The 16,122-nt window shown below is 41.1% G+C and overlaps 1 protein-coding gene across 3 annotated transcripts; it reads left to right on the top strand.

Annotated features, from left to right (window-relative positions):
- The first annotated feature begins 2,653 nt into the window (after positions 1 to 2,653).
- ZNF35 (zinc finger protein 35) lies at positions 2,654 to 15,571 on the top strand. 3 transcript variants are annotated; one of them, XM_025913279.2, is made up of 4 exons: positions 2,656 to 4,172; positions 6,539 to 6,844; positions 7,829 to 7,973; positions 13,491 to 15,571. In XM_025913279.2, exons 2-4 carry the CDS (start codon positions 6,653 to 6,655, stop codon positions 14,735 to 14,737), a joined length of 1,584 nt encoding a protein of 527 aa, XP_025769064.1. In that variant the 5' UTR covers positions 2,656 to 4,172; positions 6,539 to 6,652; the 3' UTR covers positions 14,738 to 15,571. The 3 variants fall into 3 exon arrangements, with proteins under 3 accessions (XP_086576391.1, XP_025769064.1, XP_086576390.1); XM_086720264.1 differs by having other exon boundaries at positions 6,536 to 6,844; XM_086720265.1 differs by lacking the exon at positions 6,539 to 6,844 and having other exon boundaries at positions 2,654 to 4,172.
- The last annotated feature ends 551 nt before the right edge of the window (positions 15,572 to 16,122 follow it).

The raw sequence follows: 16,122 nt of genomic DNA, 5'->3' as shown, positions 1-16,122 counted from the left end.
CATGGCATAATGTAATGTTTGTTCATTACATCAATGAACAATTGAATCCAGGAGCCTCAAAAACACTCATTTTTACAGTAAGAGGAAGTATGGTGGTAGATGGCTAACTTTGGATTTTAATAGTCTAAGAAGACTTTTTAAAAATACAGCTTTCAGAATGAGTTCATAGATAATATGCGTAGTTTGTTTTGATAGCAAAGTATTGGTGTTTTATGGAAAAGCAATATTCTGTTCAGCTGTTAACACTGAAGCCAAGGAAAAGTATTTTTCGACCTTCAAATTTGAAACCTAGCAGAAGGTGAATTTCAAAATGGAAGGACAGTCCTATGTTGCTTTCCTTGTTCATAGGGAAAAATCCTTAACCCCAACCCCTGAGCTAATGATCCCTGCCACTTTATTCTCAGTTCTGATCAACATTTCACCATTGCTGACATATGAAAGGTTGTTACTCAAGAAACAACATCCTGTTGCAGTACTCAGTTTACTACATAAGGTTCACAAAGAGCCGAGTTCTTAAAGCTCTAACTAAATCAATTCAGAATCTACCTCTGAGTAATCAGGCCCATCACTCCTTATGAACCAATCTTAGATAGAATTCATCCTGTATTCTTGAGTTGCTAATTTTATACTGTAATTTTCAAAATTCCCAATTCTGTAACTGGTCTATAAAAAACCTTAATATCAAGATTGTGTTTCTAATACTAGTAGTATTAAAGTGGCGTGTTGATAAATGGTACTAATTCAGCCCCAGAGTTCCTTGAGGTCTGGTTCCCCATTAGACTGAAAGGTACACAGGAGTGAAAAGTGGAAGGAGCGCAAGATTTAAAGTCGTAAGGCCTGGATACAAGTCAGTTTCTGTCACTTGCCTTGGACAAATGCCTTCATTTCTTGAGCCTTGATTTATCTGTTAAACAGGAAGGTGAAAATCTACCTCACAAAGTTGTTATGAGGTAGTGAATATAAAGCTGCTTTCTATTTGTGCTACAGGAGAATCACTACTGATTGTATAATAATTACAAAGGGAAAGAGGTACTTTTAACAATGGAGAAGCTGGCATTCACCTCTTAACCACTTAAAATACAACATCATTAAGACTGAGGCAACCTACATAATGTGCCTCCTCATGTGATGCAGTAAGCCAAAAGTATAACCTGGATTTATCAAGCTTCTTAGACCTATTGCCAGTTTACAGGAAATAAAGGAGGCAGAGGAACAAGATAAATGGCACCACAAGAAAATTTAGAACACAGGATATTGTATAAGCAACTGCACTGGATTCTTCAAAAATATGATGAAAAAGGCAGGAGGTGATAATTGTTGAAGCTGAATGAGTATTGGGAGTTCATTGTACTGATGTCTGCTTTTGTATATATATTAACATTTCCAGAATGAAAAGTATAAAAGTGGACAAGGGAGGTTTTGTTTTGTTTTGTTTTTTTTAACTTTTTTTTTAAATTTAAAAAAAAATTTTTTTTTCAATGTTTATTTATTTTTGGGACAGAGAGAGACAGAGCATGAACGGGGGAGGGGCAGAGAGAGAGGGAGACACAGAATCGGAAACAGGCTCCAGGCTCTGAGCCATCAGCCCAGAGCCCGACGCGGGGCTCGAACTCACGGACCGCGAGATCGTGACCTGGCTGAAGTTGGACGCTTAACCGACTGCGCCACCCAGGCGCCCCTTTAACTTTTTTTTTTAACGTTTATTTATTATTGAGAGACTGAGAGTCAGAGAGACACAGAGCATGAGCAGGGGAGGGGTAGAGAGAGGGGGAGACAGAGAATCTGAAGTAGGCTCCAGGCTCTGAGCTGTCAGCACAGAGCCCTACACGGGGCTCAAACTCAAACTGCAAGATCATGACCTGAGCCGAAGTCGGTTGCTTAACCAACTGAGCCACCCAGGCACCCCAAGGGAGGTTGTTTTTAAAAGGTATTAAAGAGCCATAAGACAGAAAGAGACTCATACAAATGCCCAGTTGATTTTTGGCAAAGGTAGAAGAGCAGTTTAGTAGAGGAGAGAGAGCCTTTTCAACAAATGCTGCTGGTGCAATTAGATATCCATAAGCAAAAATACATACGTACATAGGAACTATGACTAAGCAAAAAACTCTTAGACTTATATCAAAAGCAGGGTCCATAAGAAGAAAATGATAAATTAGACCTCATCACAATTAATTTGCTCTGCAAAGAAACTTTAAGAGTGCCAAGACATAACGGACTTGGGGGGAATAATTGCAAACCATATATCCAACAGGAGTTGTTTTTAGGCTGTATAAAAAATCTCAAAACCCACCAATAATAAATAGATTCAAATAGAAAGTGGGCAAAAGACATGTAAAGATTTCACCAAAGAATAGGTAGCAAATAAATGAAAAGTTGTTCACTATCAGCCATTAGGAAAATAAAAGTTAAAAATCACTGTACACCTATCAGAATAGCTTAGAAAAAGGGGACAAAATAATATTACTACATGTTGGCAATGATGCAGAGTAACTGGATCTCATATGTTGCTGGGATTGTTAAATGGTACAGACACTCTTGGAAACAGTTTGGCAGTTGTTTTTTTTTTAAGCCTCCCCCCCCCCCCCGCCCCCTGCCTTTTTTTGAAGAGCTAGCATGTTGAGCGGGGGAGAGGTTGGGGGGGTGGGGAGAGACAGAGAGAGAGACAGAGAGAGAGAATCTTAAGCAGGCTTCATGCTCAGTGTAGAGCCTGATGCGGGGCTCAATCCCATCATCCTGAGATCATGACCTGAGTCAGTCAAGAGTCAGATGCTCAGTCAGTACCCCGTTTGGCAGTTTCTTAAAAACCCAAACATGCATTTATGATATAACCCAGTATTTGTACTCCTGAGCATTTATCCCAGAGAAATGAAAACTTATGTTCAGAAAAACATGTATACAACTTCATAGCAGTTTTATTTGTAATAGTCAAAATCTGTAAGTAACCTAAATAGCCTCAACAAGTGGCTAAAACAGTATTATATCTATACCATGAATACTTATTACTCTACAATAAGATGGGATGACCTAATGCTGCAATGACAAGTGAATCTCAAAATTATGCTGAGTGAAAAAAAATCCAATCTCAAAAGGTATTCTGTATGATTCTATATAATCTAAAATGACAAAACTATATAGAGATGAAAGATTAGTGGTTGCCAGAGGTTGGGGATGGTGGGAAGGGACAGCAGGGAGAGGGAAGGGTAACACTTAGGAAGGTCTTTGTGGTGTTGAAAGAGTATATCTTGATTGTGGTAGTGGTTACACAAATATACACGTGATAAAAAGTAGAAGTATACACAATGTACAAGTGTCAATTTCCTGATTTTTATACTAAGCCACTTATGTAAGTTGTACTTGTTGAGGGAAACTGGGGGAAGGGTATTATTTTTCCAACTTGCTGTGAGTTGAACTCAAAATGAAAGGTAAAACAAGACCCTAAAAAACCATGACCAAATGCACTGCGTGAAACTGATTTGGAAGAACAAAATTACGAAATATATATTTTAGGGTGGTTGGGAGTTTTAATATGATTGGATATTAGATGATATTAGGGAATTGTTAATTTTCTTACCATTATGTAATGGTGGTATAACGTTTGGAGAATATTATGAAAGAATGCATATTGAAGTATTTGGAATGAAGTGTTTTGATGTTTACAACTTTCAAAAATTTTTTTTCAGTATATACAGAGAGATCAGGCAAACGTAGGCAAGTGTTGAGTCCAGATGGAGGATACAGGTACTCATTGTACCATTCTTTAAACTTTTCTGTACTGTTGATATTTTCAAAATAAAACGTTTGGGGCAAAATTATCAGGGCGTTCTACAGACGAATGCTTTGTAGCTTCAGGCTCCTGCGTACACGCCTCGCTCAACCACTGCCGAGCCAGGGGATGTCCCCTTTCCTGAGGCTTTAGGGCCACAGTCCACCTGCACCCTCCTACTTACTTTTATTCCCATCCCTGGTCCGCAGCGATATTGGACACCTATCGAGAAGACAGCACCTCCGACATTCCTAGAGAGGCCGGCCTGGGGACTTGGGAAGCCGGAAGCCCGTCTCCAGGCACTTCCTGTCCGGTCATTGTTCTCGCACCGGTAGGCGAGGGGCGCATGATCTGCCTATGTTCTGCTGCAGAGCCCGCGAGCTCTGGCCCGGCCTTTCCGCGGTGCACGGTGAGTGGGGTCGGCGGGATTGGGCACGGACCTTGCAGGCGCGGAAGGGGCCATTAGAGGGGCGCTCCGCCGCGACCTTCCCTTGGGGCCTAGGCCTGTCTATCCCCGGCGGGCTCCGCGTCCCTCTACTTCGGGAACACGGCTGCAGCCTACCGGGGGTCTGGCCTGGGGGAGCTTGGACACGGACAGCCCCAGAGGCCAGGCTTACTCCGGGAATAGGGCTTACGGTATGGAGGTGGGGGAGGTAGGTTGCCACGTTGGGAAAGAGGGAAAGGACACTGAAAGGGAATCTCTTGATAAGGGACTCTGCTGTGTGGGGCTGGAGGCGGATTTGAGTTTGGTCAGCAGGCGGGTAAGAATACTCACAGTAGGCGGTCTTGCTTATACACAGGTGAAATGAATGTTAAGGGCCTTTCCGCCTGGTGGAATTCAGCTAGTCATAGGAAAAATAATCATCCAGATCGAGATTTGTTACAGGAGTGGAAGTACTATTGCGTTATTCAGGAAATTGTGCACACTACATTGCTAATAAGTTGACATAGGAGAAAGTATGTGATCACTTCAATAGTAGCAAAAGGAGACTTAGTAAAATTTGGCATTTCCCCCCCCTCCCCCCAGTAAAACATCTGAAGGGGAATAGACAAATTTTATCTATTCGTAATAAACTAAACTAGTAAGATTGTTTTTCTCACATGTTCAGCAAAGACCGCTGGCTTGGGTGTGATAAAGGGGTATGGTTAAGTTGGTGGTGGTGTGATTTGATGTGGTCCTTTTAGAAAGCAGTTTAGCGCTATATGTCAATGCTTGAACTAGTATCCCTCAATTCTAAAGGAATAATTCAGCAGAAGAAAAGGCTATTTGCACAGAAAAAAATTTAACATTAATTATTAAGAAAATAAATTGGAAAAGATCAGAATTCCTTTTACCAAAGTAATGGCTTATAAATAGTATTGGTTAAGGAAGTTATATTTAGAATACTATGCCAGAATGAAGTAACTCTGTATGTACATATATTGAAAGGTCTAACACTGTGGAATACTATGTGAAATAAAAACATTGAGTTCAAAAAACAAAATGCAAGTTGCTGAAAAATGTACAAGTGTGTTCTAATTTCTGTTTTGGGAAAATAAGCAGTATGTGTAAAGGTGTGCATATCTGGAAATGCAGAGAAACCACTGATAACTACCGTGTGCGTGTGTGTATGTAGGGCATATATTTGATTCTATATATTTTTTCTCTTTCTTGACTCTTTTTGGATGAGAACAATAGAATTAACACCAGTAGGTTATTGTATACCTACTAAAAGTGATAAGTATGAAGACTGGCAACATAAGACGTCTTTTTTTTTTTTTTTAATGTTTTTATTTATTTTTGAGAGAGAGTGTGTGGGGGGGGGTGGAGAGAAAGGGAGGCAAGATCTGAAGCAGGCTTCAGGTTCTGAGCTGTCAGCACAGCCCAACACGGGGCTCAAACTCATGAACCACAAGATCATGACCCAAGCTGAAGTTGGATGCTCAACCGACTGAGCCACCCAGGTGTCCCAAAACATCTTTTTTTTTTTTTTAAATCTTAAGAGTAATACAAGACATTTGGAAGAAATGGAAAAAGTAAACATCAAACAAGAATCTCAAAACTATCTGTAATTACATCACCCAGAGGTGACCATCTATCTCTAAATGTTGGTGTCTAGACTGTCAAACTTTTTCTTGAGTTTCTTTAGTTCATGCTCTTGTGTATCTTTGGCAATTAAAAAAGTTCTTTGTGTTGTAATAGTCCTTCTTAAGAAAAACAACAAAACAATGATGGTGGGGTGCCTGGTTGGTCCAGTCAGTTAAGCGTCCCGCTTTTGATCTCAGCTCAGGTCACGAGTTCAAGCCCTGCATTGGGTTCTGCATTGGGTGTGAAGCCTACTTAAAAAAAAAAAACCCATGGCGATAATTGTGAAAATATATATATGTCCATAGTTAAAAACAAGAAGTTTATTAAGTCATAATTGTTAGTGTGGTTGAGGGTTTGCCCTTAAAAGAAGTGTCTTAAATTCTGTGCTATACAGTAGTTACCTTTTTGGAGGTGGAGTAGGGTTGATTTTTTTTCATTATTTTCTGTATTTTTCAAGTTTTATAATAAAAATACGTTAACTCTATAATCAGGGGAAAAATCAGTAAACATTAAATAAAGCTGTTTGTAATGTGATTATGATGGGAACAAATTACATGTTTGCCGTTGAACCCTTTCTATCCTATGAGGGAAGAGCAGAGCAGACTCTTGCTGCTGTGGCTACTGTGTAGGCACTGGGCAACAGTAGGCTTAATGGCATCCAGGCACACCTCTCCTTGATGCTAACAATGTTTTCTGGTTTTCAGTAGACAGTATCATCCTGGCCCTGAGAAGAAACTCAAGAAGAAACTTAAAGATTAGATGGGGCTTGACCTCTGCTGGGCAGCCCCCAGCTATAAGAGTTCCCCTCCTGAGCAGAGACGATGACTGCAGAACTGAGAGAGGCCATGGCCTTAGCCCCCTGGGGCTCAGTGACAGTGAAAAAGGAGGAGGAAGAGGAAGAAAACTTCCTAGGTCAGGCATCTAGCCAACAAGTGCACTCGGAGAACATCAAAGTCTGGGCTCCTGGGGAAAGTCCCCAGACAGGCCTTGTCATATCAGAACAGGAGGAAAAGGTAAATAATAGTCTTGGAGGAGGGAGGAAAGAGAGACCTGAACACCTCAAGTGGTTTCAGAGGGAACTGTTCCTCTGCTTCCACCTGGAGTATTATTTTCAGGGTAGGGCTCAAGTCTGTTGTCCTTTGGTGTGTAGTAGAAACAGTCTCTTCTGACTGATGGGACATTTATTGCTTTCTGTAAATCAGTGGTTCTCAAATTTTGCTGCACAGAATTACCTGGGGAGCTTTTTATAAAATCGTGATGCTCATGCCATACTTGATTCCAGTTAAAGGAGAATCTTGGTCTGGGACCCAGACATCTGAGATTTAAAAAAACAAAAAACAAAACCCTCTTCAGGTGACTCTAGTCAAGGTTTGATAGCTCTAACATATGCTTCTCAAATTTTAATATGCATAGGAATCACCAGGAGGTCTTGTTAAAATGCAGATTCTGATTCAGGAGGTCTGGGTTAAGATTCTACACTTGTCACAAGCTCCCAGATGATAGTGGTCTATGGATCACACTTTGAGTAGTGGGGCTATACACTATACAGTGGCCCTTGATGTTTTCAGAAACATTCCTTACTATCACTAGCCAGATGAGCTGAGGTTCCCCAAAGATCATAACCTTGCTTCTTTGGTCTTTAGACCTCAGAAAACTCTACCCTGGAACATCTCCCCATGTGTTGCTCTTTTGTCATGCACCCACTAGCAAGTCAGGCTTGGATGCCAGAGTGGCCAGTGAAGTGAAATCAAAGAGATAGAGAAGAAAGTCACAGGCTTGATTCTCTGCCTAACTCACCTTGGGGATCAGAGAAGACTGCCTTTATTTTCTGTTTTTGTTGTTTTATTAAAAAAAAAAAAGTTTAAAAAATGTAAAAAAAAAAAAATCTTTTATGGTGTCCAGGAATAGGTACTTTTATGTTCTCATCTTTAAAACTAATCATACTGCTTCCCATTGACAATTTTCTCAGAAATCCACCTGTGCTTACTTGTCTCTAGGATCCAAACATGTTCTGGAACATGGCTGTAGTCCTGAAAGCAACACAGGAGGCACCTCCTGCCTCAGCCCTTGGCACCTGCTCATTATCAGGGACTCTGGCCAAGAGTGAGATACTGGAGACACATGGGAACATGACCTCTCTAGGTAAGGTTCAACCCCTGATTCAGAATCTGACCATTGGGGTTTCTCAGAATCCATTCAGAGACTGGTGGTCTTGTCTCCCAGCTTGAAAAACATAAGAGTATTGAGGTATTGAAACCATCAGGGAAAGCTGGATAATAGAATGGTGAAAGATGCCTATGCATTTGTCACAGGAAATGCCATATTTTGCACACGGTCTTAAAACACCAGACAAACACAGGCAAACTCCAAATTCACCTTTTAATCCCATTTATTGTTTCATATCTATTCATACATGGAGACACATCCTGTTCATATGCTTTGTGTTTATTATAGGTCAGTGAGCCTGCAAGAAAAGCTAGCTAAAGTAGGAAGGGTCAATTTTTGTGGTGATTTTGAGGAAATGCCCTGGAGATGTTTTGTTTTTATAGATCTTTATGCAGATTCCAGAGGATTTTGAACAGTTGTGTCAGCGATATTGATGTTCAAAGCTAGGTCTTCATGGTTTTATCACCTGGTTTTCTCTCTAAGCTGGGACTCAGGATATATCTGACAAGCAGTGGAAGAAACTTATCTATGAAAAAGTGACGTGTAACTGTGGGCCAAGAATATGGTAGCTGTGGGTCCTGTGTTGTAGAAGTAATCCCTGCATGACTGCCAAGGCCCTTCTGGCACTCACATTCTATGTCAGCTGGGTACAGGGCTATGCCTGAATATTTTGAATCCACTCTGGTCCCTAGCCCATTCCTCAGGCTGACCAAGTTACTCACTTTCTTAAACCACTGTTGTGGGGAAGGTTAAAATTACCACCTTTCATTTTCTTATCTGTTCCTTAATCTTTCCCCCTAACTCTCAGCAGCTTCTATTGCCCACTTTCTGCTCTCTGTTCCATTCTCTCTGATGTATCATCCCTTCTTTCCTGTTTCCTTGCTTTATCAGTCATTCAGTGTCTGAACTCCAGCAGTGGCACCCATATACTAGGAATGGTGACTTTGTTCCTTCTCTGCCTCTTACCTCAAGACCCTGTTCCCAGCCAAGATTTACCTTTCTTTGTGCTGCCAGACATTTGCATAGCTGTAGGTAACAGCAGGGATATGAGCTCTAGGAATTGAGAGAGAGATCTGAGTGTAGTTGCTCTCCTGCTTTTGATAACTCTGTGACCTTGAATGAGTCTTTTCTCTCTGGACCTCCATTTCCTGTTCTGTCAACTTGGGTGTACTGATTCAGTAGATACAGGATTTGTTGGGGGCATGCTTACTATGTGCTGGGTAGTGTGTTGGGTGTTGGCGATACACTGAATGAGACACAGTCTTGCCCTTTTTAAGATTTTACTATTTTTTTTTAAGCTCCTACACAGGTGAAAGACTAGTTTCATCTTGATGACAAAATTGTATAATATACATGAATGTGCTTTGGAAACTTTGATGTGTTACTGAGCTATTAGTATCTGAGAGAGTTTTATCTACAGTTTCCTATGTATTAACTAATATTGACTTCATTAAAGTTTATACATTTAAAGCCAAGTTTTTAAGCATTTAAACCTAACTCATTTTTATTTCACTTCTACATCTAGAAAATTTTTTTATAAAAATGAGAATATTTGTACTTTTTCTTTAATTCATGTTTAGTTAAGCTTCAAGTTTTACAGATTAAATTTTTAAGCTTTTTAAAACAGGGCACCTAGGTAGCTCAGTCTGTTGAGTGTCTGACTCTTGGTGTCAGCTCAGGCCGTGACCTCATGGTTCATGAGTTCAAGCCCCCTGCCGGGCTCTCCACTGACAGTGCAGAGCCTGCTTGGGGTTCTTTCTCCCTCTCTTTCTTCCTTTCTCTCTGCCCCTCTTCTGCTCAGGTGCACACCTCTCTCTCTCTCTTTCTCTCTCTCTCTCAAAATTAAAAAAAAGAAAATTTTGTACTTTTTAAAAGATTTGTTCCACCTACATATCATGTTTTTCAATATAAAAATTTCCTTATTTCTATTTTCTTAAAAATATATAAAATGTATTAAATTTCAAATTTAATATATCCAATTTTTTAAAACATTTCAAACACCTAAGTAGCTAGATTTACAAATAATTACACTTATAACCTAGATAAGCACATGGCTTTTGTAAGTCTAATGAGTTTGTAATGACATACAAAATTAGTAAATTATCTTTCATATGTCAGAACACATTCACCAGCTAAGATGGCAGGCTTATATAGCATTTCATAACTCTTCTTTTTAAAAAAATGAAAGAGGGGCACCTAGGTGGCTCAGTCGGTTAAGCGTCTGACTTCGGCTCAGGTCATGATCTCACGGTCCGTGAGTTCGAGCCCCGCGTCGGGCTCTGTGCTGACAGCTCAGAGCCTGGAGCCTGTTTCGGATTCTGTGTCTCCCTCTCTTTGACCCTCCCCTGTTCATGCTCTGTCTCTTTCTGTCTCAAAAATAAATAAACGTTGAAAAAAAAAATTAAAAAAAAAATGAAAGAAAAGTATTGATTTCAAAACTTATTACTTTGTGCTCTAGTTGATCACAAGTATGTTTTTAGTTTATTTCTATACTAATTTCTGTACTAGGATTACAGTAATCTTTCAAGATCCAAAAGAGGAAAAATAGCATCTCAAACAAGCCAGGGGTACAGGTTCTCAGCCGATGGCTAATTAATTAACCCAAGGGGATTTGAGCTTGAGTACACAGAATGGGCCTTCTTTCCTTTTCTTAGACCCTGGGCATTGGCCTAGATCCTAGCTCTTACTTTATCCCTGTGATGAAACTGTCAGGTAGCCACTACATGAAGACCTTGTAGGCCTAAGTTGTATCCGCTTCTGTAATAATTTTGACATAAAGCATGATGTACATATAAAGACTTGTTTCTGTTATTCTAATTGGTCCAGTAATCCCCATCCATCTTAATCTTTCATGTCTTTCTCGTGTTCTAAATATCATGGTAAAAAAAAAAAAAAAAAATATCATTAGACCTCATCTAAATATCATGAGGTCATAGACTGAAGTATTCTTAGACTTGGTTTTTGTTGGAGAGATGCTTGATGGGGATGGGAGGCCCCCAGTGTCAGTGATGGCTGGTGCTAAAGGAAAGAAGAAGGAGATGGAAAAAAAAGCAGAGTGGGAGACATTAGGAGGGAAGATTAGGTGAGATGTATGGGATAAAGAAAAGTAGAGAACATGGAAGAAAGTAATGGACAAAAGAAGAGCAGAAAAGACATGAAACCATACAGGGGAAAAAAAAATCAGAATATTTCACACACAAATTTTCATAAATAAAAACCAAGAGAGGACAGATGAAGAGGCAGTAGGGGAAAGGGGTAATGGGAAAAAAAGTAAAATAAGAAAAAAGATATGGTGACAAATGTGACTAAGGGTGGTGAGCGCTGAGTTGTGTATGGAATTGTTGAATCACTATGTTAATACACTTGAAACTAATATATCAAACTATGTTAATTATATTTCAGTTAAAATAAAGAGAAAAAAGAAAATGATGTAAGGGCAGTAAATCTACAGGGAGAAAAATAGATTTAAGAAAAACATCAGAACAGTAGGAATAGAAATAACTGGAAAAAGGCTAGCATTTCTGAATTTGTTGTTACATTCAGTGCTCTGCTATATGCAGCCCTCAGGCATTCCCTTTTTCCAACACTGCCCATCTTATCTGAATGATTGTGATGGGAATGTCATATTAGTGTTGTCTTAACCAGGCAGCCAAACTGGACTGTTTCCCTGCCCCCCCCCCATGTTGCTTTGTACCTCAACGTGCCTGTCCCAGTCACTCATCTCATAGATTAGAGAGTTGCACTGGTCTCTGCTTGTGGGATGTTGTGTAGATGCAGGATTGACCAGCTGCAGTTGCTTCATGAGCTGCAGCTCACAGCTTTCCTGCTCACTTCTAGGCTGACAGCACCAGTGGGAACACTTCCCTCCACTGCAGGCTTGCCTCCCATTGCTGTTTGCCCTGGTTTCATGTGCCTTGTCTGGGTGGTGTTTCTGAGTTTGGTATATTTAAAGTTCTGTGAAGGGTTTCCTCTACCAACACTAGGTATGGATGCATGGATGGACATTCCAGGACCAAGAGTGGTAGGGGTGGAGAGGAGACAAAGAATTATGGTGTTGCTGACTGCAGGACTTCTTTTTGACACCATTAGGGTTCTGAGGCAATGTGGAGCAGCCGGAAACTAGTCAGAGTTTTAAAACTTCAGGAAGTTTTGGTGTTTTCATGGCATAATGGAGCAGGCTATACCATGACTCAATCTTAGGAAGGTCAGCTTTCCTTGACATAAGGCTTTCATATGACATAAGACATAAGCTGTTTGTTTAATACAAAGATTCAGCTGTTACTGTTCACATTGTTCTTTAGTCCCTTCTAATGTTGCCATCTGTCACCATAACAACTCCTCTCCTCTAAGGTTCATCTTTGCTCCTGGGCCCCAGCACTTAGACTCATAGCACTACTAGTCAGGCTCAGAGTCACTGCAGACTCTCACAGAGCCGCTTCCTATGCTCCATGGCTGTTCTCAGCCATTACCATAGAGTAACTCAGTTAATCTCATGGTCTTATGAGGTAGATACTGTTAGTGTCCCTATTTTAGAGATAAGGAAACTGAGGCACAGAGAAGTTACCAGCCCAGAGTCCTGCAGCTGGTAAGTGGCAGAGCAGGGATTTGAAACCAGGCAGTCTGGCTCCAGAATCCATGTTCTTTTTTTTTTTTTTTTTTTTTAATTTTTTTTTTTCAACGTTTATTTATTTTTGGGACAGAGAGGGACAGAGCATGAATGGGCGAGGGGCAGAGAGAGAGGGAGACACAGAATCGGAAACAGGCTCCAGGCTCTGAGCCATCAGCCCAGAGCCCAACGCGGGGCTCGAACTCACAGACCGCGAGATCGTGACCTGGCTGAAGTTGGACGCTTAACCGACTGCGCCACCCAGGCGCCCCCAGAATCCATGTTCTTAACCTCTGAGCTGCATAAACCCTTAATGTTTCGGGTGCTCTTAGCTGCGCTGGTCCTTTTGGCATCCAGCGTGACCCTCTCTGTCCATGCTTATCCTTTCTTTGATATCTAGCTTCCTCTGACACAGAAATCTAAGTTGCATAGATCTTCATTCCCAGGGAGGGACTCTCTCTAATTAATTGGTGGGTTGTAAGCAAATTCACACTAATTGGCTAAGGTAAGAAGGCCTTACCTTACCTAAGAAGGCCTGGGGAGAAACTAGTGTTGTTCATAACTGGACTTACAATTAAGACAGCCAGGAGACATGTCTGAAGATGACTTTCCTGGCATGAGGCACTGGATTAGATGTCTAGTTGAGGTAAGTGGAAGTGCTGGAAAGACCATGAATTAGTAGATTCTGCTCTAGGTGTGGGAGAGGGCATAGACCTGGCAAAAGAACCTACAGAGGAGAGGTGATGCGTGGGGGAATACTTTTCCTTTGATGAAGCCATTTTACATACGCTGAAGTCACATACTTCCCGATGTTTATCACTTCGTGATTCTGTTCTTTTCATGGGCCAGAATAAGCTGACATTTGTACTTTCTGTTTATTGTTTCAGGTGCTGAAACCAAGAACCCACAGTTACTGGTTCCAAAAACTGAGATATGTGATGAAGCAGAAAAACCCTGCATAATGCCAGGAAGAATCCAAAAAGTTAATCCTCCAGAACCTGAGTTAGGAGAAGCCTGTGAAAAAGGGAACCTGATAAAGAAGCAGAGAATCAAGAGGGAAAAGAAAGATTTCAGACAAGTGACAGTGAAGGACTGTCATGTACCTGAAAGCTTCAAAGTAGAGGAAAACCAGAAATGTCAGGAATCTGGGGAAAGGTATAGCCTTAGTTCTAGCTCTGTTAAAAATCAGAAAAGCCAGCCTGGACAGAAGCCTTTTACATGTAGTGTGTGTGGAAAAGGCTTTAGTCAGAGTGCAAACCTCGTAGTGCATCAGCGAATCCACACAGGGGAGAAGCCCTTTGAATGTCATGAGTGTGGGAAGGCCTTCATTCAGAGTGCAAACCTTGTTGTGCATCAGCGAATCCACACTGGACAGAAGCCGTATGTTTGTTCAAAATGTGGGAAAGCCTTCACTCAGAGTTCAAATCTGACCGTACATCAAAAAATCCACTCCTTAGAAAAAACCTTTAAGTGCAGTGAATGTGAGAAAGCCTTCAGTTATAGCTCACAACTTGCTCGGCACCAGAAAGTCCACATTACAGAAAAATGCTATGAATGTAATGAGTGTGGGAAAACATTTACTCGGAGCTCAAACCTTATTGTCCACCAGAGGATCCACACTGGGGAGAAGCCCTTTGCCTGTAACGATTGTGGCAAAGCCTTCACCCAGAGTGCAAACCTTATTGTGCATCAGCGAAGCCATACTGGTGAGAAGCCATATGAGTGTAAAGAATGTGGAAAAGCCTTTAGTTGTTTTTCGCACCTTATTGTGCACCAGAGAATTCACACTGCAGAGAAACCTTATGATTGCAGTGAGTGTGGAAAAGCCTTCAGTCAGCTCTCTTGCCTTATTGTGCATCAGAGGATTCACAGTGGAGATCTCCCTTATGTGTGTAATGAGTGTGGGAAGGCCTTCACGTGTAGCTCATACCTGCTTATTCATCAGAGAATTCATAATGGGGAGAAACCTTACACATGCAACGAGTGTGGCAAGGCCTTCCGGCAGAGGTCGAGTCTCACTGTGCACCAGAGAACCCACACTGGGGAGAAGCCCTACGAGTGTGCCAAGTGTGGTGCGGCTTTCATTTCTAACTCGCACCTCATGCGACACCACAGAACTCATCTTGTTGAGTGACAAGTACTTGTTACTCCAGGCATTGATCATAATCCACTGCCCCCTAATTGGACACGTCTTTGCTGTTTTTGTTTGTAAAAATGAGGCCCGCCATGTTACAAGTAACAGTTTTCAAGAATGCAGCACAGAACACAAGCATTTCAGAGGCTGACTTAAAGAAAGTGAAAGCATCTAAAGGCAAGGACTGTGTTTTAAACTGTGCCCTCAGTAGTCCTGTTTGAAATGGAATGTGGCTTTCTTTAAAATGGGTCATGCAAAGCTAAGTGATAAAGATCCTGTTTGAGGAAAGGTATTTTGAGCTTAATTTTGTTTTTTGAGCCTGGTAATTTCTTGAGCAACAGGCAGGTTGTTGGTATAGGTCTGCCTGGTGCAATTCTGGAGCTTTGAACCTTGTATTCTAGTATTTGGGTTAAGCAGTGATTAATTAAGGAAATCACTTGGGGTAGCAATTCACCAACAACTCACCTATGAACATTGATTAGCTTTCCATTCCTTAGGTAATTTAAACAAAAAACACCCTATTAACTGTCTCCTGGTCCTAAAATGGATAGAAGTAGGAAACAGCTGTTTCTCTTATTATCTGTGACTCGTGAACCTTGGTGTAGTAAAGCTCTGGGGACCTCTGATGAGTCTTTTCTTCCCAGTGTGCAGGGCCAAACACTGGAGGGTTGATGGAGACAACATGCTGGGGCCACAGATGTGCTGGCCTGTATTCATTTGCTAAGGTCAACAACTCTAAGTGACCCTAACTCCCATTGTACTCCCATCGGAGTAAGATGCCTGTGACACTCCCCAGATAGAGGAGTCAAAGAAGAAAGCTTGCCGAGAGGCATAGCCACGTTGTCTATGCTCATTCTGCTTAGGCTCAGCCAGGGAGCTCAATTTGGGTGTTATTCTCACTTTCTGGCTGGTCTTTAGAAGAACTAATGGAGTCCTAATTCTGAGAGGGAGGAGGAAGAATGGGACTCCTTAGGTCTTAATTTGGTTTTTTTTTTTTGAGAAGTTCAAAGGTATTGGAATATGAAAACTTAGAAGGATGAAGAAACTGGCTAAGGTAAGAACCTTTGTTACCATTGAGCCTTTATTCTTAGTAAAATGATTTCTAAAACTATGCAATAGGTAGTTACGTAACATTGCCTTGTATTTATATAGAACTTAATTCTTTGTTTAAATTTGATTATGCACCTTCATGTATAAAAACAAGATTCCCAGCACTTCTCTCATGCTTTCACATAGATCCTTACCTTAATCTTTAGAACACTGAAAGAGCTGTTTGCCCCATTTATCTGAGAGTGGTCAAACAGCAAATAACAGCCTACATTCAAATCCAGGACTTAAATCCGGGTTCTCTTTGTTCTGCCATGCTGTGTGTCTAACCACCTGTA

Source organism: Puma concolor, chromosome C2 (assembly GCF_028749965.1).
Source record: "Puma concolor isolate L17-30 chromosome C2, mPumCon1.1.hap2, whole genome shotgun sequence".
NCBI classification, from domain to species: domain Eukaryota; kingdom Metazoa; phylum Chordata; class Mammalia; order Carnivora; family Felidae; genus Puma; species Puma concolor.
This window is presented reverse-complemented; position numbering and strand designations above follow the sequence as displayed.

What these genes read in the sequence shown, in the direction of transcription:
- ZNF35 (XM_025913279.2), top strand. Translation starts at nt 6,653, where the DNA reads ATGACTGCAGAACTGAGAGAGGCCATGGCCTTAGCCCCCTGGGGCTCA. An exon ending in TATCAGAACAGGAGGAAAAG is followed by an intron (nt 6,845 to 7,828) that starts GTAAATAATAGT and finishes ACTTGTCTCTAG; the next exon opens with GATCCAAACATGTTCTGGAA. An exon ending in TGGGAACATGACCTCTCTAG is followed by an intron (nt 7,974 to 13,490) that starts GTAAGGTTCAAC and finishes TTATTGTTTCAG; the next exon opens with GTGCTGAAACCAAGAACCCA.